A 27,634-nucleotide genomic window follows, 5' to 3' on the forward strand; every position below is an offset into this window, starting at 1 on the left:
AAATAAGGAAATGGTGCAGGCTGAAGGCTGTGGAGTCCATGTGCATAGATCACTAAGCTGAACTGTGCTCAATCCAGGTTGTGTACTTTGTACATCATCCCCCCAGGACCACACTGAGTCTGAGCTTAGTGGGAGGGAAGTCATTGGGGCAGGACGTGGGTGGACTTGGAGAGATGGGGACTTATCTATGTGCTGTTGTCGCTGGGAGATCCTGCCTGGCCAATTTGATTGAGATGTTTGAAGAGGTAATATATATTTTGTATATTCATTATTTATAATAACCATGAGAAATATATGGTTGCCAGGAAGGAGCTTAGGAAAGGGCTTAGGAGAGCTTGAAGGAGACATGAGAAGGCCTTGATATGTAGGAAGGATTAAGGAGAACCCCACAGCGTTCTATGCGTATGTAAAGAACAGAAGAATGATGAGAATGAAGGAGGGGCTGCTAAAGGATAAAGGAGGCAACATGCCTTGAGGCGGAGGAGGTTGGGGAGGTCCTGAATGAATACTTTGCGTCAGTATTCACAAGAGAAAAGGACCTTGATCAAGGTGAGGTTGAAATTGAACAGGCCTGTATGCTGGATGGACAGTGTGGAGATTAAGGAAGAGAAAGTGTTGGATCTTCTTAAAAACATCAAGATTGATAAGTCCCCGGGGCTGGATGTGATATTCCCAGGTTACTGTAGAAAGTGAGGGAAGAGAGAGCTGGGACAGTTTATGATCTTTGAATCATCTTTGGCTGCAGGGGAGGTGCTGGAGGATTGGAGAATGGCAAATGTAGTCCCCTTGTTTAAAATAAGGTAGCAGGGAGAATCCTGGGAATTACAGACTGGTGAGTCTTGCATCAGTGGTGTGTAAACTATTGGAGAGGATAGGATCTATGAGCATTTGGAGCAGTCCAATCTACTCAAGGACAGGATTGGCTTTGTGAAGAGGAGGTCATGCCTCACACGCCTAATTGAGTTTTTTTGAGGAGTTAACTGATGAGGGTAGGGCAGTAGATGTGGTCTACATGGATTTTAGCAAGGCTTTGACAAGGTCTCTCACAAGAATCATGGGATCAGTGGAACCTTGGCTATGTGGCTTGCAGGAAGAAAGCAGAGTAGTAGTGGAAGGAAAGTATTCTTCCTGGAGGTTGATGACTAGTGGAGGGCCGCAGGGATCTCTTCAGGGACCCCTGCTGTTTGTGATTTTTATAAATGAACTGAATGAAGAGGCAGAAGGATGGGTCAATAATTTTGCGGATGACACAAAGGTTGGAGGAGTTGTGGATGGAGCTGAAGATTGTCGAAGGTTACGAGAGGATATAGACAAGTTGCAGAGTTGGGCAGAAAATAGGCAAATGGAGTTCAATCTGGATAAGTGTGAGGTGATGCTTTTTGGAAGGACAAACCAGAAGGCTGAGAACAGGGTTAAGTGTATGACAGGGACCTTGGGGTCCAAATCCATACATCCCTCAAGGTCACCGCACAGGTTGATAGGATAGATAAGAAGGCCTATGGAATGCTGGGATTCATTAAGGAGGGATTGAGTTCAAGAGAAGAGAGGTCACATTACAAATCTCTGGTCAGACCACACTTAGAGTATTGTGTTCAGTTATGGTCATTTCATTATAGGAAGGATGTGGAAGCTATGGAGAGAGTGTAGAGGAGATTCACCAGGATGTTGCTTGGTTTTATGAGGCAAAGTTAGCAGAGCTGGGACTTTTCTCTTTGGAGTAGAGAAGGATGAGAGGAGACTTGATAGAGGTCTCCAAGATTGAGAGGCATAGATAGCCAGTGGACAGCCAGCACCTGTTTCCCAGGGCAGGATTGATAAACACCAGAGGATATGTGTACAAAGTGAAGAGAGGGAGGTTTAGGGAGTACGTTTTTTTACACATAGAGTTGAGGCCTGGAATGCCTTGTCAGGGATGGTGTCAGAGGCTGAAATATTGGGGACATTTAATAGACTCTTCGACATATGGATGAAAGAAAAATAGAGGGTTAAGGCGTGGGGAGGGTTTTGTACTTTTTTTTAAAACATTGAGAGCCGAAGGGCCTGAACTGAGCTGTAACAAAGTTGGCAGATTGGAAGGTTGGTCCACAAGATCAGAGTTCATGAGATTCAAGGCCTGTTTGAATTGAATCCAGAGTTAACGATAATGGGAGGCAGAGGGGGATGGTTTATGTCACTGGAATCCTGTGACCTTGGATAAGTACTGGGAAAATTGCTTTTCTTTATATTGGTAATTTAGATAGATGAAGAAGGCAAACACGAAACATGCCTCATTAACCAGGGCACTGAACACAAGGGGGGAAGGTAATGGACAACCTCACAAACATTGGGAAGGACAGAGCTGGAGCACTGTACATGGTTCTGGTCACCACACTAAAGGAAGGAAAATTCACCAGGATGTTAGCTGGGATGGAGAGATTCAGATGAGAGGCTGGGTCTGGCCTCCTTAGAGTGGAGAAGGCTGATGGGCAGCCAGGTGGAGGTGCGTGGAATTGTTGGGGGGGGGGGGGGGGGAATAGGATAAAATTACACAGCAGAGGTGTAGGGTGAGGCTTGGAGGTAATCAGCGGAAGGATAATTTTGCCTGAGTAATCAGGATGTGAAACGACATGCCTGCGGGAGTGCTGGATACAAGCACGCTTGCAACACTAAAGTCAACATTTTGATGAAGGATCTTGCCCATTTCCCTCCATCGATGCTGTGTGGCCTCCAGCTTCAAGCCTGGTGACTGTGGGGTAGGACATAGACGTGAGGCGAGAATTCCTGGCATCAGAGAATGGCCGAGTCCTCCGACTGCTGGCTCCGCAAAAGCCATGCCGAAGTGGTCTCAGGAACACCACTGAGTGGCTGCTGAGGGAATGGGGAAGGTTGCAGGATGGGACAAGTGGGCAGTGAGCTGAAGTTCACCAAGCAGGGCAGCGCTGGGGGGAGCGTTTCTCTGCGTCCGCTCTCTGTAACAGACCCAGTATCACTGTTCACATGAGGTAGCCAAATGACAAGTGGTTCATTTCTCAGCGCTGACTTCCAGAACCTTCAGAATAAACATCCATATTTAAAATAAATAAGGAACTTGTTTCCATCAGAAAACAGTTGTTTACAGGTAAAACTTAATTAGATGCATGAAACATTGATAAAGTTCTATTTTACTCCCAGGATGACAGAGGATCAAAGGTAAGTTGCAGAGCTTAAGATCTTAATTTCACCTAACAATATTCCATATTAACTCAGATAATGACTGTGTTGCTGTGTTTGTGTTGAAGCTATTGCTTTGTGAATGTCTCCGTTGTAGTGTGTATTCATGTGTTCATGCACCCAAGAAAAGTTGTTGATAATTTACTAACTTACACATCCAACCCTGCCTGACTGGTTTTCTCCCTTGGCCCCGCCTCCCATCACTCCCCCGCCTCCTGCCCCATTTCCCATCATTCTCAGTCCCTGCCCCTTTTCTCTTCATTCCCCATTCCCTACCTTCATTCCTCATATCCCATTCCCTTCACACTGCTAGCCAATTTCTGCCACTCCCCATGCTTGGGGAACTCCAGGTTCTGTAATCTAACCCCTTCTCTAGCGGTCGCACTTCACCCCAAGATTTCCAGGTATTTCTTTACACTTTAACCTAGTTTCTAGTCATTCATAGCCTTTAATCCATCCTCAAAGAGCAAGTTTCCTTGCTCTTTGAAGCTTTGGCCTATTTTCCATTCTCTCAGGGCTCTGGCCTATTTTCCATTCTCTCAGGGCTCCTTCCCCACCACCTCGCTCACCCTCAATGCCTTAGACCAGTGATACAGGGTCTCACTTGGTCTCCAGTGCTCGCTCGCTCTCCAGTTGCCTTCTTAGCCTCCGAGGCAAACTTGATGAAGTTTGATCTTTTTAATCTATCTCATCCTTTCAATTCTTCACACGGCCATTTCTCTCTTCCTTCCATTTTGACACTATTAGATAACGTGAACTCAACTGGGTGCTTAGCTGTGAAGATAGTTTTTAAATGTGAGAAATTAAATAAAAGAGAGGAAAGAGTGGATACTTAACAGCAGAAAGTGACGCTAGAGAAGTGGTTGTGAGGGCGGAAAGTGGCACTGGAGAAGTAGTTGCAAGGAACAAAGAAATGGTGGATGAACTGGATAGGGTTTTTTGCATCTGTCTTCACCATGTGGCAGAAATTTGAGAGTCGGGGGATAGAGAACGTTATTACAGTATACCCCGCTTTACCAATACTTGCTTTACACAAATTCACTTTGCAAAGAAACCAGTGTTGGCTTTAACAAAAGGATTTTCACTTTTGCGAAAGCAGCAAGCCGTTGTAGAGGCTGCACCCTCATCCCGAGCAGCTCCTTCCCCGGGAACCACCATGAGATGTCAGTAGATGATCCTCTTCCTTATTCCCCTACATCCCGGTCTCTGTACCTCCCACCATCCCTGCAGTGGATGGAGTGACTGAGCACTGAAGAAACAGGTGTGTTACATGTATGTATGTGTGTGGGGGGGGGGGGGGTGCGGCTCTGACAGGAACATATGAGAAGGTTCAAAATATTAATTTCTACTTTACAGGCTGTGTATTTATCATATCATTCCTGCTTTTAATAAATGTTAGTGTTCGGTTTTGTGATTTGGTAGATTATTTTTTGGGTCTGGGAATGCTCAAAAATTTTTCCCTTAGAAACCAATGGTCATCACTTCTTCACTTTAAACCATTTCTGCTTATGAAAGGTTCCGCAGGAATGCTCTGGTTTCGTAAAGCAGGGTATACCTGTGTAAAGGACACAGCTGACAAAGGAGATTTTCAGAAGGCCTTTGACCATGGGGCTGTGAAACAAAGTGGGAACCTGTGGTATTACAGAAAAGGTCACCCCATGAACTCAGGAGGGGGTGACTAGAAGGTGAAGTTTGGTAAGAAAGGAGGCCTTTTCGGGAAGGCTGCCACAACACGTGGTCCCCTGCAGGGGTTGTTTTTGGACCCACTACTTCTCATGGTGCGTATAAATGAATGAAAGGACCAAATTGATAGCTTTGTGGCCAGGTTTATGAACATTATAAAGATGAGTGGTAGTGTTGCGGAGAATGTACAGCACAGGGGCAAGCCCCTCGTCCCACGAGCCAGATATGATGTCCAAAGTAAACTAAAACTCTGCTGCTTGTACTTGGTCTAATATCCCTCCATTCCTGTAGATTCATGTGTCCATGTCAAGGCCTCTTCAATACTACCATAATATCTGCCTCCACCACTACTCCCAGCAGCCTGTTCCAGACACCCACCATGCTCTGTGCCACAATGCTCCACACCATAAGTACACGCCCTCCATTATGTGATATAACCATATGACAATTACAGCACAGAAACAGGCCAGTTCAGCCCTTCTAGTCCAGGCAGAACACCTCTCACCTAATCAAACTAATCCACTTTTGGTCCATAACTCTCCCGTCCACATACCTATCCAAACTTTTCCTAAATATTAACATCGATCTCACTTCTACCACCACTTCTGGAAGTTCATTCCATGCGCCCATCCTCATCCTCTGCATGAAGAAATTCACTCTTGTTTCCATTAAACTTCCCCCCCCCCCCCACCTTTTGCTCTCAATTCGTGCCCTCTTGTTTGAATCTCCCCCAGTCTCAATGGAAAAAGCCCATCCACATTTACTCTATCTGTCCCCCTTATAATTTTGAATATCAAATCATCCCTCAACCAATAAAGTCCCAGTCTACCATTCCCTGTAACTCAAACCCTGAAGCCCTGGCAACATTCTCGTAAACCTCCTCTCCACTCTCTATACTGTTTATATCTTTCTTGTAATTCGGCTACCAAAACTGCACACAATATTGGCCTCACCGATGCATTATACAATTTCAACATGACATCTCAACTCCTGTATTTGATACTGTATCTGACCACTACAAAGAAACACTGTGGCAGGTTAAGCTCACTCCTTTATTAGGGCTGGAAAGGCTGCTTTTCCTGCCTTTTTTTTGAGTCAGCCACACATGAATAACAATAGTGGGTGGGAACATCCATGGATGTGAATGCCTTTCTTCCCCCCCCCCCCCCCCCCCCCCCGCCTGTTTCTGCCAAGTTACCTGAACAGTTTGACCAATGCCATATTAGGGCTGTTGGTCTGATGCTGCCCCAGCTTCTAACCCGCCGGTTTGTTGTCCTGGGAGTCATTTTAGCAATCTCTGTCCGCGTCTGCTGCCGCGTGATGTGCCGACCCAATCTCCGCAATTGCGGGCTGGCACAATACTCTGATTTATGAAAGAAAACATACCAAATGCTTTCTTCATTACCCTGGGCCATCTACCTGATCAATGCCTCACATAATTTTATAAGCCTATCAAGTGTCCCTTCAGCCTTTGACATGGCAGAGAAAATGGCCAATGTTTATCGAACCTCTCCTTATCGCTCGTAAACTCTACTTCAACCAGCATTCAAGTAACTATCTCCCAAACCCTTTCTGAAGCCTCCACATTCCCTAATAGCCTGAATACGCCTGGGATTGTCTGATCTTGGAAGCTAACCAGGCTCAGGCCTGGACAGTACTTGGAGGGGAGATGGCCTAGTAACACCAGAAACTGTAGGCTGGACAAAGTGGTGACTTTCTGTAGACAAAAGATAGATAAAGGATTTAATGTTTGTTACATTCTAAATGCGAAGGGGAGGCAGCGGCCCCGGCCTCGGTCGAGTGAGGCAGGTGGAGGCCCCGGTCCGGGCAAGAGCGAAGGGGAGGCGGTGGCCCCTGCCTCGGTCGAGTGAGGCAGGCGGCGGCCCCGATCTGGGCAAGAGCGAAGGGGAGGTGGCGGCCTCGGTCGAGTGAGGCAGGCGGAGGCCCCGGTCCAGGCAAGACTGAAGGGGAGGCGGTGGCCCCGGCCTCGGTCGAGTGAGGCAGGCGGCGGCCCCGGTCCGGGCACAGGGAAAGCAATATGGTCCGACCTAGGAGGGGAGGCAGGCCCCTCCAGCCCGGGTAAGAAACCTGCATAGGAGAAGGCCACTCACTGCCACGTCCCAGCTTGCTTGGCCACAGCACACGAACCATGGGTGTAAAGGGTGGGGCCAGTACTGCGCACACTGCACTCCACCTAAAAGCTCCTTTGCGCAGGCCCGAGGACATGTCCACGTACTCCCCTTCCACGTCCTCCCCCTCTAAAGATGCTCACAAACTCAAGCTAGCATGCTGGAACATCAGAACCATGCGAGACAAGGCCGACAGACACCGACCTGAACGTCGGTCTGCCCTCATCGCACATGAACTCCTCAGACTTGACATCGACATAGCCGCTCTCAGTGAAGTCCGCCTTGCAGATGTAGGCAGCCTCCAAGAATGCGGCGCGGGCTACACACTCTACTGGTCTGGCAAGCCTATGGATGAACAATGCCTATCTGGTGTAGGCTTCATGGTCAAGAACTCCATTGCCTCCAAACTCGAAAACCTCCTGACAAGCCACTCGGACCGGATCATGTCCATGCGACTCCCCCATCAAAACAAGCGTCGCATCACCCTCATCAATGTCTTTGCCCCAACCCTCCAGGCGGAACAAGCAGAAAAGGACAAGTTCTACACTGATCTGCGCAACCTCATTCAACGCACCCCTCCAGCCGACAAGGTTGTCATCCTTGGCGACTTCAACGCTCGCGTCGGCAAAGACTCAGAAACCTGGCAAGGAATCCTGGGCAAGCATGGTGTCGGCAAGTGCAACGACAATGGGCGCCTCCTGTTGGAGCTCTGCGCAGAACAGCGGCTTGTCATTACAAACACCCTTTTTCAGCAGAGGGACAGCCTGAAGACTACCTGGATGCATCCCCGATCGAAACACTGGCACCTCCTGGACTACGTCCTGGTGCGAGAAAGAGACAAACGAGATGTGATCCACACCAGGGTCATGCCCAGCGCGGAATGCCACACTGAACACCGGCTGGTTCGCTGCAAGCTCAACCTTCACTTCAAGCCAAAGTCCAGGAAAAGTAAAGCCCCCAGAAAAAGGTTCAATGTTGGAAACCTGCAGTCAGACGAAGTGAGAGGAAACTTCCAGGTAAACCTCAAAGCAAAGCTCGAGGATGGAATCCGCCTCACGGACTCGTCCCCTGAAACCCTCTGGGATCAGCTGAAGACTGCCATACTGCAATCCACTGAAGAGGTACTGGGCTTCTCCTCCAGGAAAAACAAGGACTGGTTCGACGAAAACAACCAGGAAATCCAGGAGCTGCTGGCAAAGAAGCAAGCTGCCCACCAGGCTCACCTTACAAAGCCATCCTGGCTAGAGAAGAAACAAGCCTTCCGTCGCGTATGCAGCCATCTTCAGTGCAAACTCCGGGAGATCCAAAATGAGTGGTGGACTAGCCTTGCCAAACGAACCCAGCTCAGCGCGGACATTGGCGACTTCAGAGGTTTTTACAAGGCTCTAAAGGCTGTGTACGGCCCCTCACCCCGCTCCCAGCTCAGACGGCAAAGTCCTCCTCAGCGACAAGATCTCCATCCTCAACCGATGGTCAGAACACTTCCAATCTCTTTTCAGTGCCAACCGCTCAGTCCAAGATTCCGCCCTGCTCCAGCTCCCTCAACGGCCCCTAAGGCTCACCCGGGAAGAGACATATAAGGCAATTGAACAACTGAAAAGTGGCAAAGCAGCAGGTATGGATGGAATCCCCCCAGAGGTCTGGGAGGCTGGCAGCAAAGCATTGCATGCCAAACTGCATGAGTTTTTCAAGCTTTGCTGGGACCAAGGAAAACTGCCTCAGGACCTTCGTGATGCCATCATCATCACCCTGTACAAAAACAAAGGCGAGAAATCAGACTGCTCAAACTACAGGGGAATCACGCTGCTCTCCACTGCAAGCAAAATCTTCGCTAGGATTCTCCTAAATAGAATAATACCTAGTGTCGCCGAGAATGTTCTCCCAGAATCACAGTGTGGCTTTCGCGTAAACAGAGGAACTACTGACATGGTCTTTGCCCTCAGACAGCTCCAAGAAAAGTGCAGAGAACAAAACAAAGGACTCTACATTACCTTTGTTGACCTCACCAAAGCCTTTGACACCGTGAGCAGGAAAGGGCTTTGGCAAATACTAGAGCGCCTCGGATGTCCCCCAAAGTTCCTCAACATGGTTATCCAACTGCACGAAAACCAACAAGGTCAGGTCAGATACAGCAATGAACTCTCTGAACCCTTCTCCATTAACAATGGCGTGAAGCAAGGCTGCATTCTCGTACCAACCCTCTTTTCAATCTTCTTCAGCATGATGCTGAACCAAGCCATGAAAGACCTCAACGATGAAGACGCTGTTTACATCCGGTACCGCACGGATGGCAGTCTCTTCAATCTGAGGCGCCTGCAAGCTCACACCAAGACACAAGAGCAACTTGTCTGTGAACTACTCTTTGCAGACAATGCCACTTTAGTTGCCCATTCAGAGCCAGCTCTTCAGTGCTTGACATCCTGTTTTGCGGAAACTGCCAAAATGTTTGGCCTGGAAGTCAGCCTGAAGAAAACTGAGGTCCTCCCTCAGCCAGCTCCCCACCATGACTACCAGCCCCCCCCCACCACATCTCCATCGGGCACACAAAACTCAAAACGGTCAACCAGTTTACCTATCTCGGCTGCACCATTTCATCAGATGCAAGGATCGACAACGAGATAGACAACAGACTCACCAAGGCAAATAGCGCCTTTGGAAGACTACACAAAAGAGTCTGGAAAAACAACCAACTGAAAAACCTCACAAAGATAAGCGTATACAGAGCCATTGTCATACCCACACTCCTGTTCGGCTCCGAATCATGGGTCCTCTACCGGCATCTCCTATGGCTCCTAAAATGTTTCCACCAGCGTTGTCTCCGCTCCATCCTCAACATTCATTGGAGCGACTTCATCCCTAACGTCGAAGTACTCGAGATGGCAGAAGCCGACAGCATCGAATCCACGCTGTTGAAGATCCAACTGCGCTGGGTAGGTCACGTCTCCAGAATGGAGGACTATCGCCTTCCCAAGATCGTGTTATATGGCATGCTCTCCACTGGCCATCGTGCCAGAGGTGCACCAAAGGAGAGGTACAAGGACTGTCTAAAGAAATCTCTTGATGCCTGCCACATTGACCACCGCCAGTTGGCTGATATCGCCTCAAACCGTGCATCTTGGCACCTCACAGTTCGGCGGGCAGCAACCTCCTTTGAAGAAGACCGCAGAGCCCACCTCACTGACAAAAGGCAAAGGAGGAAAAAGCCAACACCCAACCCCAACCAACCAATTTTCCGCTGCAACCGTATCTTCCTGTCCCGCATCGGACTTGTCAGCCACAAACGAGCCTGCAGCTGACGTGGACATTTACCCCTCCATAAATCTTCGTCCACGAAGCCAAGCCAAGAGAGTATTCTGTGACAATAATGGAACATTTACCTCCTCTTGTCATGGGGTGTGAACACTCCAACTGTGGCGTAACCAAGGTTTTTTATATACTGGAGTTGCAACATGACTTCCTTCCTCCCATATTCAGTGTCCCCACCAAGAAGGTAAATCTGCCACCTGCACCATCCTATCTACTTACATGACCACCACTTTCAAGGAACTGTGGACCTGAGCCTCCAGTACCCTCTGTCATTTACTGTACATGTTCCCCTTACATTTATCCTCTCATTTTCCAGATAAAACTCCATTTTCAATGACTTGGCCCATATATAATAGTGATCTATATCCTTCCCAAAATGTCCCACCTGCCTGCATTTGGCCCCAAACCCTCCAAACCTATCTCATCCCTTCTGTGTTGTCAGTTTCAGGGGAGTATGGACTTGGACACCAAGCTCTTTGTCAGTCAATCCTCAGCGCTTTGCCATTTACTTTATTTGTCCTTCCTATTTTACTTCCAAATGCACCACCTCCCACTTAGAACCATAGAACGCAACATCACGGAAAACAGGCCATTTGGCCCCATCATCTTCCTAGTGCCACTGACTTGCTCCCATTCTATACCCCTCCAGTCCTCTCACATTCAGGTATCTATCCAACTTACTCTTAAAGCACACGATTGAGCTCACATTCACCACATCAGATAGCAGCTCATTTCACACGCCCACCACTCTTTGAGTGAAAAACTTTCCCCTAAGGTTCCCCCTAAACCTTTCCCATTTCAGCTTAAAACTATGAACTCTCGAATTTATCTCCCCCAATCTAAGTGGAAAAAGCCTACTCACATTTTCTCTGTTTATACCCTCCAAGGAATAAAGTCCTAACCTTTTTAATCTTTCCCTGTAACTCAACTCCTGAAGACCTGGCAACATCCTAGTAAACCTTCTCTGCACTCTTTCAATCTTACTGATATCCCTCTTGTAGTTTGGCAACCAAAATCCACACATAATACTCCAAATTTGGTCTCACCAACATCTTGTCCAACTTTTAACATCCCAACTCCTGTAGTCAATACGTTGATTTATAAAGGCTAAGATACCTAAACTTTTTCTTCACCACCCTGTCCACATGCGACGCCACCTTCAGGGAACAATGTATCTGCCTCTACTCTTCCACACTCCTCAGTGCCCCACCATTTACTGTCTACATCCTACCTTGGTTTATCTTTCCAAAATGCAACACCTCACACTTACCTGCATTAAACTCCAGCTGCCATTTTTTGCCCCATTCGGCCAGTTTGTCCAGATCCCTCTGTAACCTTTGAAAATCTTCCTCTCTCTCCACATTGTCTCCAATCTTAGTGTCATCTGCAAACCTGCTGATCCAATTTCCCACATTATCATCCAAATCATTGATATAGACAACAAACAAGACAGCACTAATCCCTGAGGTACACCACTATCACAGGTCTCCAGTCTGAGAAGCAACCATCCACTAACACTCTCTGTTTTCTCCCACACAACCAATTATGAATCCAGTTTACACTCTCTCCATAGATACCCAGTGTCTGAACCTTCTGAACTAACCTCCCGTGTGGGACTTAGTTGAATGCCTTAATAAAGTCCACAGCCTTTCCTTCATCTACCTTCTTGATAACCTCCTTCATTAAACACATCCTACCACGCACAAAGCCATGCTGACTGACTTTAATCAGCCCATCACTGTCCAAATACCTATATATCCTGTCTCTCAGAACTCCTAATAATTTAGGAGCCTGAGGTCAGGCTCACCTGGTTTATTTTTGGAGCCACCTTTAAACAACGGGACAACATGAGCTACCCTCCAATCCTCTGGCACCTCACCCGTGACTAAGGACATTTTGAGTACATCAGCCAGGGACCCTGAAATTTCTGCATTAGTCTTCTCAAGGTTGGAGAGAATATCATATCTGGCATGAGGGATTTATCTATCTTTATTCATTACCTCCTCCTCTTTTATCTCCTTATGTTCCATGACCCTTCTGTTTGTTTCCCTTCCTTCTTTGTGCACTATGTCAGATTCCTGACATAGTTGACCACTCTGATTCTCTCGGGACCAATTTCGTCCCTTACTATCCTTTTATTCTTAATATACTTGTAGATACCCTTCATGTTTACCTTCACACTATCTAACAGAGCAACCTCGTATCTTTTTACCTTCCTGATTTCTTGAGTATTTTCTTGCATTTTCTGTACTCTTCAAGTACCTCATTAGCTCCTTGTTGCCTGTATTTGCTGTACCTCTCCCCCTTCTTCTTAACCAGATCACCAATATCCCTTGAAAACCAGGGTTCCCTTTGCCTGGTAACTTTAATCCTGACAGGAATATGCAGACTCGACACTCTCAAGATCTTGCCCTTGAAGCCGTTGTCCACTTACTTAACACACCCTTGCCAGAATATTCCAGTCCACTCTTCCTAGATCCTTTCTCATTTCCACAAAATTTGCTTTACTCCAATTTAGAATCTCAACATGAGGACCAGACCTATCCTTTTCCATAATTAACTTCAAGCTAATGACATTATGGTCACTTACCCACACATACATCTCTGACCTGTCCTGCCTTGTTCCATAGTTGGAGATCAAGTATTGCATCCTCTCTTGTTGGTACCTCTGTATATTGATTTAGCAAACTTTCCTGAACACATTTGATAAACTCCAAGCCATCCATCCTGTTTACTGTATGGGAGTCCCAGTCAATATTTGGGAAGTTAAAATCTACTGTCACAATGTTCTGCTGCTTGCATCGGACTGCAATCTCTCTGCAGATTTGCTCCTCCCTGACTATTATACAACCCTATCAGTGTGGGGCCTTTCCCGTTCCTCAATTCCACCCATATAACTTCTGTAGACAAGTCCCCCTAGCTGTCCTGACTGCACAGCTGAGATATTTTCCCTGACTAGCAATGCCACTCCTCCCCCTTTCATCCCTCTCCCTCTATCACGTATGGAACATTAATACCTGCACCTCCTGCCACCAAGTCTCACTAATAGCAATAATATCACAATCCCAGGTGTTAATCCGTGCCCTAAGCTTGTCAGCCTTTCTAACAGTGCTGCTTGCATTGCAATAAATACACCTGAGAAAAATTTTATCACATAACAAACCTTTGATTTCTGTCTGTACACACAGTCCTCACATGACCTATGACCTTTACCCTCCTCCTCCTCACTAACTGCTCCAACATACTGCTTCCCTCCCCATGACTAACAAACCTACCCGCAAGGATATTAATCCCCTTCCAGCTCAGATGCAATCTGTCCTGTCCATACAGATCCCGTCTTCCCTGGAACAGAGCCCAGTGATCTAGAAACTTGAAGCCCTCCCTCCTACACCATGTCTCCAGCCATGTGTTAAGCTGCTTTATCCTCCTAAACTCTCCAGCACATGGCATGGGAAGCAATTTTGAGATCACTACCCTGGATGTCCATGTGTGGATTACAGTTCATCTGCCAACAGTCAGCCTAACTTTTCATCTGATCAAGACTCTTTTGGGGTCTTGGGGAACCTTCCTTGCTACCCACATCATCGCCAACATTTGTATTGACTTGTGTGTTGGATAAATCTCAGGTTGAAAGTGTGTTGGTAAGTGGAACTGATAGAGAGAGGCATTCAACTCACAGCAAAGCAGGACAGGATATTGAATACCAAACATCATTCTGCAAACTTGCCAACCAACCCATCTACTTTTCTTCTAAGTCATTTAAATTTATTATGAACAACTGGGTCCAACTGGAATGCAACTGGTCCCAGACCTTCAGATAGAATGTCATCTTTCCACAACCTTGAGGGGTCAACCAATTCTGAATCCAAGCTGTCAGTTCACTGTGGATCCCATCCATCTGCACCTTCTGGATCTCAGTTGGAAGCATCCACTTTTATCCTTCATAACTGCTCCATATCCATCACTAACTTCATCGCCTAACCCCATGAACCAATCACTGGGAAGCAAATGGATCTCTAACCAACCCTTCCTTGATTAGGAAATCTAGTTGTGACTCTTCCTTCTCTCCGACCCTACTCGGGTGCCCTTGGTATGGCTTGATCAGATGACTACTCCAGGTAAGCCTTCTCTGATTCATTGACCCAACTCTTCCACCAGGCTCTCACTTCCCCTTGCGTTCATTGCAGCCAGCATGGTATGGCTGCTCCATCTCTGAGTGATGTTTCTGGACACACCCACCCCAGATCATCACTCTGCTGAAAAGATGGCTTTGAAGCTCTTCAGTCAAAGAACGTTTTCAACATTCCCCTCACCTCACTTTCCTGCCTCCCTTCTGGGATATGGTATTATGTGGTTTTAATAAATATCACAACCTTTCTAACTTGACCTCTAACTAACCCATAACTCCACATCAAACCATAGCATGTTAACGCTGCTGTAACCAGACCGCAATACAATGGTGTCCAGGTGACATGAAACAATTACTGCCCTTTGTACAGTTTATTTAGAGCTGTGGCTCTACATGGTGTGTTTCTCTCTTTGCAGGTTTTTGATCCTCTATTTAGGGCAGAGAGACATTGCCTGAAGAGACCGAGATCTCCAGGTCTCGCGCAGAGCCAGCCAGAGCTCGATCACCAAAAGCCCAGGGCAATAGAGTAGATTCTCAGGACAGGAAATGGCAGAACAGATTCAAGGGCCCTCTTATTCATTTCTGGGTGCACAGATTGGGCTGCAGGATTGGGAGCTTCATGACAATTGGGCTGTACCATTAGCTCAATGCGGTTTAGAGCACCAGCAACCGGGGTTCGAATCCCACGCCTCCTCTCAGGAGTTTGGACGTTCTCCCAGTGCCTGCACAGGTTTACTCCCACCCTGCAAAACATCCAAGGGTTGTAGGGTAATTGGGCAGCACGGGGGCTGGGAGACCTGTTACCGTACTGCATGTGTGAATTGTGTGTGGGTGCCGATATGGACGGAGGTAGGTGTGTTTCAAAGTGGGCTGCACTCAGGCAGAATGTGGGCACGTGAGAGGAGGGTGTGTTGTCTGTGTGGACAAGCTGGGTCTGTGGTCCAGTTTCCCTTTAATCTCGCTCTCTGATATATTCTCTATCAGTGTCTTCCTTCCCTCTGTCCCATTGTTCTTTCTGAACCCTGTCCTTTATTTCAGTCCCCCTTCCCCTCTGCTCCCCCTTCCCCCCGCTCCCCCTCTCCCTCCCCCAATCCCTCTCTCCCTCACCTTCCCCCATGCACATGGAGGTCAGACTTGGTGAAGAGGTGGTTGTTGCCCCACCTCCCTGTCAGCTGCTTCCACCCAGGACCGTCCTCATCCACATCCTGGGAGTAGTGACCATTCCCTTAGCTCCAGCCATGCCCAGCTGTGCACCATGGGAGAATTGGCAGCGTTGAGCGGTGAAAGGAGGATTTGTCAGTCTGGATGAAATAGGAGAGAGTACGTGGAGACTGTGGTCTGGAGACTGAACCTAATATGAACAAACTGACCTTTTCTCTAACTTTGTTTCTTGCACTCACAGGGGATGAAGCTGAATGCAGAGGAGTTCAACGCAATATTCACATTTTATGACAGGGTAACTATCGCCTCCGTCTTGGAGTTCCTGTGTCGCAGGTTTTTCATCTTCGTGGGGGAATTTGACTTTCTTCACTTTCCCTGTCTCACCTGCCAAGGTGGACGAGGACGAGACTTTCAGTTTTGTGTCCATTGGGTTCAGGACTCCCTCATCTGACCGTGATCATTGGTAGGGCTCGACACACTGGACTTTAGAAGAATGCAAGGTGATCCCAGAAGTCCCTGAGGAGGATTGACGGGACACAGTGTGGGCCCAGTCAGAGAGAAGCAGGGGGGCCTCAGCAGGCCGGGCAGCATCCACAGAGACCGATGAAAAGTCTGTGTTTCATGGGGCACGTTTGTTTTGAAAAGGATCCTGTCTCGAAATATTGAATGGCCATATTTCCACATGGATGCTGCCTTACTCGCTTATCATGATTCCAGAATCTGACCACCTTGTGTGTCTCTCTCTGGTGCACCCTGGGAGGATTGTTCCTAAATTAGGCGGGTGAGAAGCAGGAACTTAGTTTTATAAAAAGTGGACTGAAGAGAAATAGCTTATGAGAAGATTGGAACTGATATGAATCTCCCCCAAGAACTGTTCAGTCAGTAATGGAAGGAGGTTAAAAAAGGTGGGGGTTAAGATGGAAAGTGGACAAGGTACAAGACTCTCCAGGAGTGGGATCAAATAGATCCTTGGCCTGCTCACACTGAAAAGGGGAGGGACATCGGGTCGCTAAGGCAGAGCCCCAACCGCCGGGTCGCCAGAGCTAGTTGTACTCCAACTTTTGGTTAGTTTCTAATTATACATCATGGTTTCTGTGTTTCCTCAGGATGGGAATGGTTACATCGACAGTCATGAGCTGGATGCATTACTTAAAGATTTGTGTGAGAAAAATAAAAAGGTGGGTCTTCGGAGAACGTAGCAATAATGTTCCAAGAGTGTGGGTCCTCGTTTTACCTTGGTCAGTCCCAGCATTTCAATTAGTTTTCTCGTGTCCCTACCAACATTCCCACTGTGGCCATAGTACGGCTTAGATGCAGAGGAAAGACCCCGCCCCCCACCACATCCTGACAGCCTGTACCATGCTGAGTAAACCATGGATATACTTTGTTTGAAGCTCTCCCTCTACTGTCTAACGAAACAACCCCAGGGAAGGGACAGAGCAAGTTACCTGCCTCTGTGCTCAGCAGACACTCTCCACACATAGCAGATATGCAGACGGTCTCCCTCAACATTCACCCATTAAGGTCTCACAGAACAGGTATTTCATGAGTTAGAAGCAAAGGCCTCACCACCCTATCCCAGGTTAGATTCAGCATAAAATCATCCAACAGAGTCTCTTCAAGCACTCCGAGGAGAAATGCAGCTCTTTGGTACAGAGATAGGACTGTCTGCGTCACACAAACACTCCCAGGGTGCATCCAAGTGAGATTTGGATATCAGTCGGGCATGCCAAAGAACAGTGGTTATCCTTGTGCTTCTGTGCCCTATGGAGATCTGATTGAGAGATCTCATGCTGTAGGAGTTGCTTGGGTCACCTACTGAAAGGTCTCCCTGCCTGGACAGGCCATGAGGAGGCTGCAGGATGACTGGTGAGGAAGTAGAGCGATGACACAAGCCACATCTCAAGGTTCTTTTATTGTCATGTAACAAACGGATGTCATATCACACAGAATTGCATTCACCATCAGCAGAAATTCCTAGCGCCCTCACAGTCCGAGAAAGATGGTCCCTTCAGAGTCGCTGAGTATCCATGGATTCGCCTCCAGCCCTTCCACAGCCTCTGGAATCACATAGACTTCAGTCCAAACCATTATCAACCTGAGCTCCAGATCCAAACATCCAATGTGATCAGGAAGCCTCCAGTATCCTTGGTCCCCTCTCGTATCTGACACCTACTGCCCATTCAGCCAGTCTCGAGCTGGTTTGCTTGCAGCCTGGTGTGCATCCTTTGACCGCAAGTTGCCTGCAACCTGTGTGTCTTCCTCGCCAACAGCTTGCCGCCTCTGTTCTTCAGCCACAGAGCCCCTGACTGGTCAGTCACCGTGGGGCCATCTCCTCTGCTTCTCCTCACACGGGGGTGGGGGAGAGGTCTCCCTTCACCAGTCCTATTATTTCCACGGAGTCCCTGCCAAACACAGGCGCCACCACCTTGGACCCAGACGCCATGTTTGCAGAAATAAAGCGCAGTTGACGCCTTGAACAAACTGTTTAAATCCTGTCGGTAGTTGGGCCGGGCAATGAACCTCTGCGGAGGAGTACTGTGTTTCAGCTCTCCGTGGGTTCACACCAACGCTGCTGGTACAGCGGCGCCGCCGTCTTGTGTGGCGTTGGCTGACAAGTAGTTCCTCTCCCTCACCTGCAACATCTTCGAATGCAGCCTCTGAAAACTGCTTATTTCATGAAATAGAGAAAACAAAGTGATCAAAGGAGGTTATTTAATATTTTTTAGACCGTAGAAGCAGCCATTCTGCCCATCGAGCCTGCTCCGCCATTTGAATCTTGGCTGATAAATTTTTCCTTTCATTCTTCTGCCTTCTCAATAATCAATAACCTATCAATTCTTTCCCCCTCCCCAGGAGATGGATATTAAGAAGCTGAGTGCGTACAAGAAAAATATCTTGTCCCTTTCGTGTGGAGGCAAACTCTATCGGCGAGAGCTGGAGATGATCCTGTGCACGGAACTGGTGTAGGGATGATTTGCCAACAGATCATCCACGCCATAAGCCACTCCACAGAGCCCCCACCCAAAAACGTGCAGTGCATTCTGAAAACCACACTAGTGCTTGCATTACAGAGTATAATGTGCCCGCAAGGATGGGTCCCCAGTGTGAGGCCCCCAACAGCAGTTATGATTTTCTATGTATTCCCTTTTCGCCACCATTTTAAAACAACTGTATATACATACACACACAGTGTGTTTTGGTAAATGCTTTTGTTTGCCAAAAATATACCTGAGATTTAAAGCAGAAAGTCAGTTTTCCAAGAGGCGATTCATTTTTCTCAATTTTGATACGTTGGTTTCCTGTTTTCATGACCTTGCATTGACTCTGGAATTTAAGTTATCCACAGAATAAATGGTGATGTGGATCATAAGGCCCCAGCCAAGGTCCCATCAATGATGGTATGTTGGTGCAAACCTGGGAAAGTTGGTGGCTGGACTCCCATAGTTTCCATTCCAATGAGGAAGAACCTGGTCTCTTGCAGCTGAGAGTGGGGAGGTTTATGGGGGGGGGGGAGGGGGCAGGGGGATTACAACAATGTTTTCACTCAAAGGGTGGTCTCCATCTGGAATAAGCTGCCAGAAGAAACTAGAAGTGGGCACAATTCTGACATTTGGATAGATTAATGGAAGGAAGGACTTAGAAGGACCTGGACTTGCATGTGGGCAAATGGAACTGCACTTGGTAGGCATAAACGAGTTGGAACGAAGGGCTTGTTTCGTGGTGCACAATGCTGTGACTCTGCCCCTTCAACTACTGCCTTCCCCACCCCAATACTAAATTTATTTTTTTTAATGTGGACATACATTGTGGTAACAGGCCATTTTGGCCCATAAATCCATGCCACCCAATTAAGCTACACCTCTAATATGTTTTGAATGGTGGGAGAAAACCTGGGCCCCCGTGGAAAACCCACACAGACACACGGAAAACAAACAAACTCTTTACGGACAGTGCGGGATTTGAACCCTGGTCCTGATCACTGATGCTGTAAAGGCATTGCGCCAATTGCTAGGTCTCTATACGGGAAACAGTCAAGGTGGAATCCACCCTCAATTATTTGGGCTGTTCAAGTGAAATGTTGAGATTAAATTAAATAGTAAGGTTCAAAAGTGAGGAGTAGTTGAGTTAGGAATGTTAAGGAAATATTCCAGCAGTGCAATGTGATCAAAGACACCAAATAGTGCAGATACTAGAAATCTGCTATGCAAAAGGAAATGCAGGGGGAAAAAAGGTCATTCAGCATCTATGGAGAGAGTGCCAGAGTCAACACTTGTGCCGGAACTCACACAATGGTCTTTGATCTGAATTGTCATCAGGTTATCTCTCAGCACGGATCCTGCTTGGCCTGAGAAAAGATGAGGAGTCAGCCACTCAGCCCTTGAGCCATTCTGGCAGTGGACTTGGCTCTACGTACCTACCAGTTTCCCATAACATTTAATCTTCTTACTATGTATAAATCAAGAAAACTGCCTCTACAGCTTCCTTTGGCAGAGAAATCAAGAGATTCATTGCTGGGCAAAGCAGATCCTCCACATCTCCATCCAAAATCTACCCCTGATCTTAGTTCTAAGTTGCAAGTATACGTAATCTGCTGCTCTCGATCTGAAATTTTACTAATTTGCATTCCTTGAAGCCTCCCTTTTTGAAGCTCAACCATATTTCAATCCATTTGTGTCAGGTGGCATATAACATTGGGATATGAAGGAACCTTTTAATAGATAACAATGATTTGGACTTCTATGAACTGTGCCTAGCTTCCAAATCTCGACACCAAATTGGGGACGTAGTGAATGTTGAAGATAGTGATGGCCATCGAGGAGATAGGGGATGAGGATAGGGCAGGCTGAGAAAGTGGGCACATGGTTGGATAGGTTGTGTTTGGCAGTATAAACTGGGGAGTACAATTCTGTAAGTGGTATGAAAGCAGCAAAGCAGGTTGAGAGTTGCTGAAAGAAGCTTACAAGTTCCCGGCCTTTATTTAGCAAAGAGTAGGCAAGAAAATCATGAAAAAAAACTTAATAAAACACTGGTTAAGTGAGACCTGGAGGCCTGAGTCGAGTTTTCAGCGCTACACTCAAGGGCTGATGTGAAGACTGGAGAGGATACAGAAGAGATTTCCTGATGTTATTCCAGGAATGTGAGAATGGTTTTATGGATGAACTGGAGAAGGTGAGATTGTTCTCTTTGAAACAGATAAAGTTGTGAGATCTTTGGTGAATATCTTAAAAGTGTGGGATACAATTATGGGCTCCTTATTTAAGAAAGGATGTACTGGCATTGATGAGAGTTCAGAGAAGATTCACAAGAATGATTCTTGAAATGAAGGGTTAGGAATGTTGGATGGCTCTTGGACTGGATTCCATGGAGTTCAGAAGAATGAGGGGCGACCTCATAGAAGCATTTTGAATGTTGAAAGGCCTGGACAGAGTAGAGGTGGCAAAGTTGTTTCACATGGTGGGGGAGTCGAGGACCAGAGGCCACAATTCAGAATTGAAGGGTACACATTTAAAACCGAGATGGGGAGAAATTTCTTAGGACTTTGCTACCGCAAATGGCTGCGGAGACCAGGTCATTGGTTGTCTTTAAGGCAGAGATTGATAGCTATCTGAATAGTCAGGGCATCAAATGTTCTGAGGAGAAAGCAGGGGTGTGGGAGAATGGATCAGCTCATGATAGAATGGTGAAGACTTGATGGGCTGAATGGCCTACTGCTCCCATAAATCAGTGGACTAGAGGGCCAATATGGCCTGTTTCCGTACTGTAATTGTTATATGGTTATGGTTAAGGAGATAGGAACTTCCTACTGGTAGAGGCATAAAGGGAATGTAGAATGTAGTAAGAGAGTTTATTATCGTACACATTAGTACAATGTACAGATGCACCAACATTCTGACTTACTGCAGTCACCAAGTTCACCAGATACACCAAAACAAAAGTATAAATTAAATCACCTCAATATGCCCTAAGATTGTTGACATGAGGAAAACTTGCTTTAAGCAGTGAGAGGATGGGTCTGGGGAAGTCATCTTCCAGAGGGAGGGGGAAGGTGAAGAATAGGGCCAATGAGATTGTCCCTACATTGAGCCAGACTGTACTCAATAGGCTGAATGGCCTGCATCCATGCATGCTTCTGTGGATTCTACCTCTACTTTCACCTCCCACAATCCTTTCTAGGCTGAACACACAGTTGCCCACATCATTAGAATTTTTTTACAAGTCACCTTGGGGGTTCCTTAGTCACTCGAACTAGACATGTGGCTCATGGTTGGTGTCTGGACATGGATGATAACTTTTTTAACTTGCACTGAATTTGCCAGGACTGCTGATCTGGGCTTTCTGACATGAGATTAGGGATGGAAAATGAACATTGTGTAAATGGATGACTGGAACTGGTGGAATATTGAGACCTGTAGTCAGTGCTGATTACATTATGGTCACCACTATCAAATGAGGAGTGCAGGACTCAAACTGAAACCATCTCCCCCGCTCCCACCACCCACCCCCACCCCCCCCCCCCCCCCAACCTGACCCACTGAGTTCTTCCAGCAGTTTGTTTTATTACCCAATGACCATCTCTAGGATTGCACAGTAAAACTCTGATAATCCGTGATCCAATTGTGATCTAAACCCCAGGATTTAGCATTCTTGTTCACTACAGACCAACTCTCTGTACTCTTAGGAAGGCCACTGTGTTTGGTTGGAGCCAGGATTGGAAATACTAGGAGGCAAGAAGTGTTTGGTAGGTTTCAGAGTGTGGGATGGATGTGTGTCTGGAGTCAGCAACACCTAGGGTAAATTTGCATCCAGAGAGTGGACCAGATTTGCAATCAGAGCCTTGTTTCCAGTGCTCATTTGAAAATCATCAGATCCACTGTAAAAAATTGTTAGAATTCTGTGCAACAAACGAACAAGAAGTATGTGGGTGCTGATGGAAATAAATCCAGCAGGATGGAAAATGTACCATTCTGGCCTGAGGCTAGACCATCAAAGACCTTGGTTTACACAGTGACTTTCCAAGGTTTCAGGAAACAAGGCCAGGCTCCTGCTTTTGATTGCTCAAAAAAAAAAGAGAAAGCATGTGTATTTGAGGTCCACCAAGAGTAGCATTGTGCTTGTCATGGAATGAATGTTCCACCAACACTCATAGTCCAGACACAACTTTTACATGAGGAGCCAGGCCACAAACACACATCAGCATTTGGAATATTGTGTGCAGTTTTGGTTGCTGAATTATGGGAAGGATATCAACAAAATGGAGAGACTGAGGAGGAGATTTACAAGAACGTTGCCTGGGTTTCAGGGTTTGAGTTACAGGGAAAGGTTATTCCCTGGACTGTAAAAGATTGAGGGGTGATTTGATAGAGGTATTTAAAATGATGAGGGGGAAAGACAGTCAATGTGGATGGGCTTTTCCCACTGAGAGTGGGGGAGATTCCAACAAGAGGAATTGAGAGTAAAAGGGGAAAAGTTTAGGGGAAACATGAGGAGGATTTTCAGAGGGTGGTGGAAGTGTGGAATAAGCTTCTGGCCAAAGTGGGTGTCAATTTTAATATTTAAGGAAAAATTGGATAGGTATATTGTCAAGAAGGGTATGGGCTGAGTGTGGGTCAATGGAACGAGGTGGGACTAGAAGGGCTGAACTGGCCTGTTTCTGTGCTGTAATTGTATGGTTATATAGCCAGTGCTTTTATGTGAAGAGGAGACATAATAAGAATAAAAATGAATAATCCAGATGATAGTCTAGCTGAAGAAGCACAACAATGGCAGATGGTGCAATCTTGAGTGAACTCCACAAACAGGCAGCATCATGTGGAAAAATGGTCAGTCAACCTTTTGGATCAGACTGCTTGTCATGACTAAATAAAGGATCCTGAGCCAAAACGTTGACTGAGCACTTCCCTTCACGGCTGCTGCCAAACCTGCCGCATCCCTCCAGTCTCTTCACAACACAGCTGCCTGACAACTAACCTTCTGCTGACCATTAAAATGTTTGATTGGCATTGTCTGTGAATTGGTTTCTATTTTTACAGAGTCTTTTCCTATTTTATATATTGTTCATCTGTGTAAGCCCAAGCCTCCTGTTTCAATGATTTATTGCAATGCTCTTTTTCCAATGAGGTCCAACCTTCCTTTCAATTCCATGCCTATAAAGCTAAGTTGCTCCAAATCAATAAAAATGTTTTCATTGGACAACATGTTCTGTATCTGAGTTTACTTCTACATACATTGAAATTAAATTCAAAATGTTTGCTGTTCGAAAGTTCCAAATAAACCCACATTTATTTGGTATGTTTACTTTTTGGTACACATTTACTTTCCACGTGATGAAAAGTGTGCTGACCGGCTGTATCACAGTCTGGAATGGGAATACCAATACCCCTGAGAATAAAGCCCTTGTAAAATGTAGTGGACACAGTCCAGGACATCACAGGTAAAACCCTCCCCACCATCGAGAACATCTACAGGGAACACTGCTGTCAGAGAGCAGCAGCAATCATCAAGGATCCACACCACCCAGCACGTGCTCTGTTCTCACTGCTGCCATCAGAAAAGAGGTATAGGTGCCACAAGACTCACACCACTAGGCTCAGGAACAGGTACTACCCCTCCACTGTCAGACTCCTCAACAACAGACTCAATCAGGGACTCATTTAAGGATTCTTGTGCACTTTATTGATTTTTTTCTCCATATTGCAGTCAGTTTGTTTACATTTCTTAATTTGTTTCTAAGACTGTGAAGAGTATATTATAGTTGACTGTGGAGGCATTCATCTTGAATCCTACCAAAGCTGCAATAAAGTGGTCTCTGACTCCCTCTAGTGGTCAGGAGGATCACTAGCACTCTATCATTACATCCTCACTTGTACATGATACTTTCCAATCGCTTGAATTTCCCAATTTCAAAGTGTCATCTTCACAGAAACGTAAGCGGCAATATTCTAAATTACCATCTTCAAAATCCAGTAAATCAAACTGTATTTGCAGCTGTAAGTAGCTTTAATTGGTTGATAAAACATTTTGCATAACTTCCCATCCAGATTTCATAACTTGAGTAAATAAAGCATACTGAATAATGATAATTATATTGTTGTTTATAGTGTTACCATATGTTGTTAAAACATATAACATCATATGGTAACACTATAAACAACAATCTTACTTAAAGGGATAGTCATAAAATTAGTGAAGAAAATTAGTAAAACACAAGGTTTTAATCTTTACATTCTGGCCCCATATTATTATTATAGACATTAATGACTAATACATAATAATTACTATTACTGATACAAAGGTAAATATGGTAAATATAAAATTAGAAATCAAAACTTCCTGCTTCTTGTAAAAGACAGATTTTAGTAATAGATTGATTTAAGTAACCAGTTTTGGTTTTAATCCACACTTATTGAATGAAACTTTCTTGTCCAGAACTGTATCCACAATTTTCCCCAGCAACTAAGAATTTCTTGGTGCAGAATCATCTATGATAATTACAATGTCTCCACATACAAAACTGCATTTAGCTTTAGACCATTCTTTTTGTTCTTGTAATAATGAAATATATTCTTTAATTCATCTTTTCCAAAATAAATCTGCAATAAACTGCATCTTGCATAAATATCTTCTTTCTGAAATTGACCCAGGGGCATTAAAGGTTTTGATTTAAGAAGTAAGAGATGATTCAATGTAAGTGCTTTGATGTCATTTGAATCAACAGAAATTTTCATTATTGGACGACTATTTAAAATACCTTCAATCTCACACAAGATTGTCGTCATTCAGTATTTGACTATTCAAAATGGAATTTAAAAATTTCTTGATAGATCTAATCATTCTTTCCCACACACTATTATGTGATCCTGTGTGTGGGTTAAACATCAAATTAATTTCCTTTTGAAGAAATGCATCATGCATTTGATGTTGATTCAAATTTTGAATTGCTTTTTGGAACTCTAGTTGAGCTCCTGTAAAGTTAGATCCATTATCAGAACGTAATTCTTTCATTGACCACATGTGGTGATAAAACATCGAAGAGCATTGAATAAAGAGTCTGTTTCAAGCAATGATGCTACTTCAATATGAATTGCTCTTGTATTCGTCGCCCCACAACAACCATCTCTCACCTAACCAGCCTCCAGTCCAGCACCTGCTCATACTGCGAGATACTCAGACAATTCCCTCTCCTGGTAACTCCTTCGTACAGACACAATTACATCAAACATACAGTGACCCAACACATCCAGGCCCATGGTCCCCCTGATCAAGCACAAACATGCAGGCTACCTTCAGATCACCTGAAGATTACAAAAGCTGAGTTCAATCATTTGGAGAAGTCCAACAATCTCTCAGCTGCTGGGCATTGTTGCTACATATGGTCCTGAAGAAGTCTCTGGGAAGGGAGATTACCCTGAATAATACCACCACCCCAGATTGATACAGCATCCCATACTTGCAGGACTTCTCAGCAAACCGACATGGCATGTGTGTTGTTGCGCTCAGAGAATCCCAAAACCCAGCAGCAATAGATATTCACCATGACAAATGGTTACTTAAACAAATGTTGCTTTTAATTATCTTTAAACATGAAAAGAGAATCAACCTTTAACTTATCTCTATTGACTTAACCTCCTTCTAATTCTAAGCGCATGTGTATGTAATGTGTGTAGGTTTAGAAAAGTTATTTGGTTCACAGTCAAATCTCACTTCTTATTCCTTCAAGTTCACTGGTTGCAGGCAATTCTTATACTGTGCACAGAATTTAACATTTATAAAGTTCACCAGGCTTTGGTGATTGACAGGTAAATGGTTACCATTCAGGAAAGTTCTTGTCAGTTTTCAGAGAGAGATTTGTTGTTCCTTTTTAATCAGCCACTTCAGTGTCTTGCTAACAAAACTTTCCCCTTCAGGGTTCTCCAGATGATAACCTCTTTCTTTCAGGTCACCACAAAGTTAATTTTTGTTTCCCTTATTCCAAGTGAAACATTAGAGAGCCAGTCCTCTCCTCTTGCATGAACCACAAGGGCTTTGACCAGGCTGTCTTCCAAACGGGCTTTCCATAAGCTGTCCCAGCTACTTCTGCTGGCTGTAATACTGCGCAAGTGATCTCTGTCTCTCCCTCTGAGAGAAAAGCCCGTTTAACTATCTCTGCTTGCAAAACCACATGACCCTCTTACAACAGCAAGTTCTCCTTCAGAAAGCAGCGGCTCTGGCATGTTCTTTCATCTGTTGACTTTTGCAAACAGCAATCCATTAGTAAAGTCTCTTGAGCACTCTTTAAAGCTCTTGCAAAAGCACTGGAGCTGATACGTCTACCATGGGGCAGAGCTCATGATTTTAAATAAGATCTGTTTTAAAGTGTTTGTATATTACCTACTCTAACAAACCTTTCCCAATTTATCTCCCAAAAACATATGTGTATATATATCTATATACTCTGTCACAGTATGTTCACAAAGGTCGACTATGCTGTGATTATTCCATTTGGTTTGCGGAATGCAGTCTACTCATTCCAACGATTCATGGAGCATGTTTTCTCTGGCCTTGATTTCATCTATGCAAACATCGATGATGTTCTGGTAGCAAGAGCCAATGAAGCAGAGCACAGGAACCATCTCATGTTAATGTTCCAGTGGCTCGAAAAATATGGATTAACCCAAGCAAATGCATTGTTGGTGCTAACAAGTTCACTTTTTTGGGACATTCAGTGATGGAGACCACCATCTTGCCAGAATTCAAAGGATCAGGAAATTCGAAACTACCCGTGCCAATATTGTTTGCCCAATTATGATGATTTTTGAGGATATTAAATTTCTACCACCATTTCCTACCAAACACTATACACATGTCTTGGTTTGACACAACACCATATGCCAATCTCTTCAGCAAGCATACGTCAGTGGTGTGTAGATCAATGGAGAGGATTTCTTACATCAGGGTTGTGTAAACTAATGGAGAGGATTCTTAAGGATAGGATCTATGAGCATTTAGAGAAGTATGATCTACTCAAGGATAGTTAACATGGCTTTGTGAAGGGAAG

The 27,634-nt window shown here is 45.5% G+C and overlaps 1 protein-coding gene across 2 annotated transcripts in view; it reads left to right on the forward strand.

Annotated features, from left to right (window-relative positions):
* The window catches only part of calb2a (calbindin 2a), a 64,913-nt gene extending 41,129 nt beyond the window's left edge, over nucleotides 1-23,784 (forward strand). Inside the window, exons 9-12 of one of the 2 annotated variants that reach the window (XM_069900943.1) lie at nucleotides 3,151-3,168; nucleotides 15,839-15,892; nucleotides 16,704-16,775; nucleotides 18,454-23,784. In XM_069900943.1, coding sequence (XP_069757044.1) covers nucleotides 3,151-3,168; nucleotides 15,839-15,892; nucleotides 16,704-16,775; nucleotides 18,454-18,567 — 258 coding nt within the window. In that variant the 3' untranslated portion in view covers nucleotides 18,568-23,784. The remainder of the gene's footprint in view (nucleotides 1-3,150; nucleotides 3,169-15,838; nucleotides 15,893-16,703; nucleotides 16,776-18,453) is intronic. The other variant, XM_069900944.1, reaches the window with a different exon arrangement.
* Nucleotides 23,785-27,634: the final 3,850 nt, after the last annotated feature.

This window comes from Narcine bancroftii, chromosome 10 (assembly GCF_036971445.1).
Source record: "Narcine bancroftii isolate sNarBan1 chromosome 10, sNarBan1.hap1, whole genome shotgun sequence".
Taxonomy (NCBI): Eukaryota; Metazoa; Chordata; class Chondrichthyes; order Torpediniformes; family Narcinidae; genus Narcine; species Narcine bancroftii.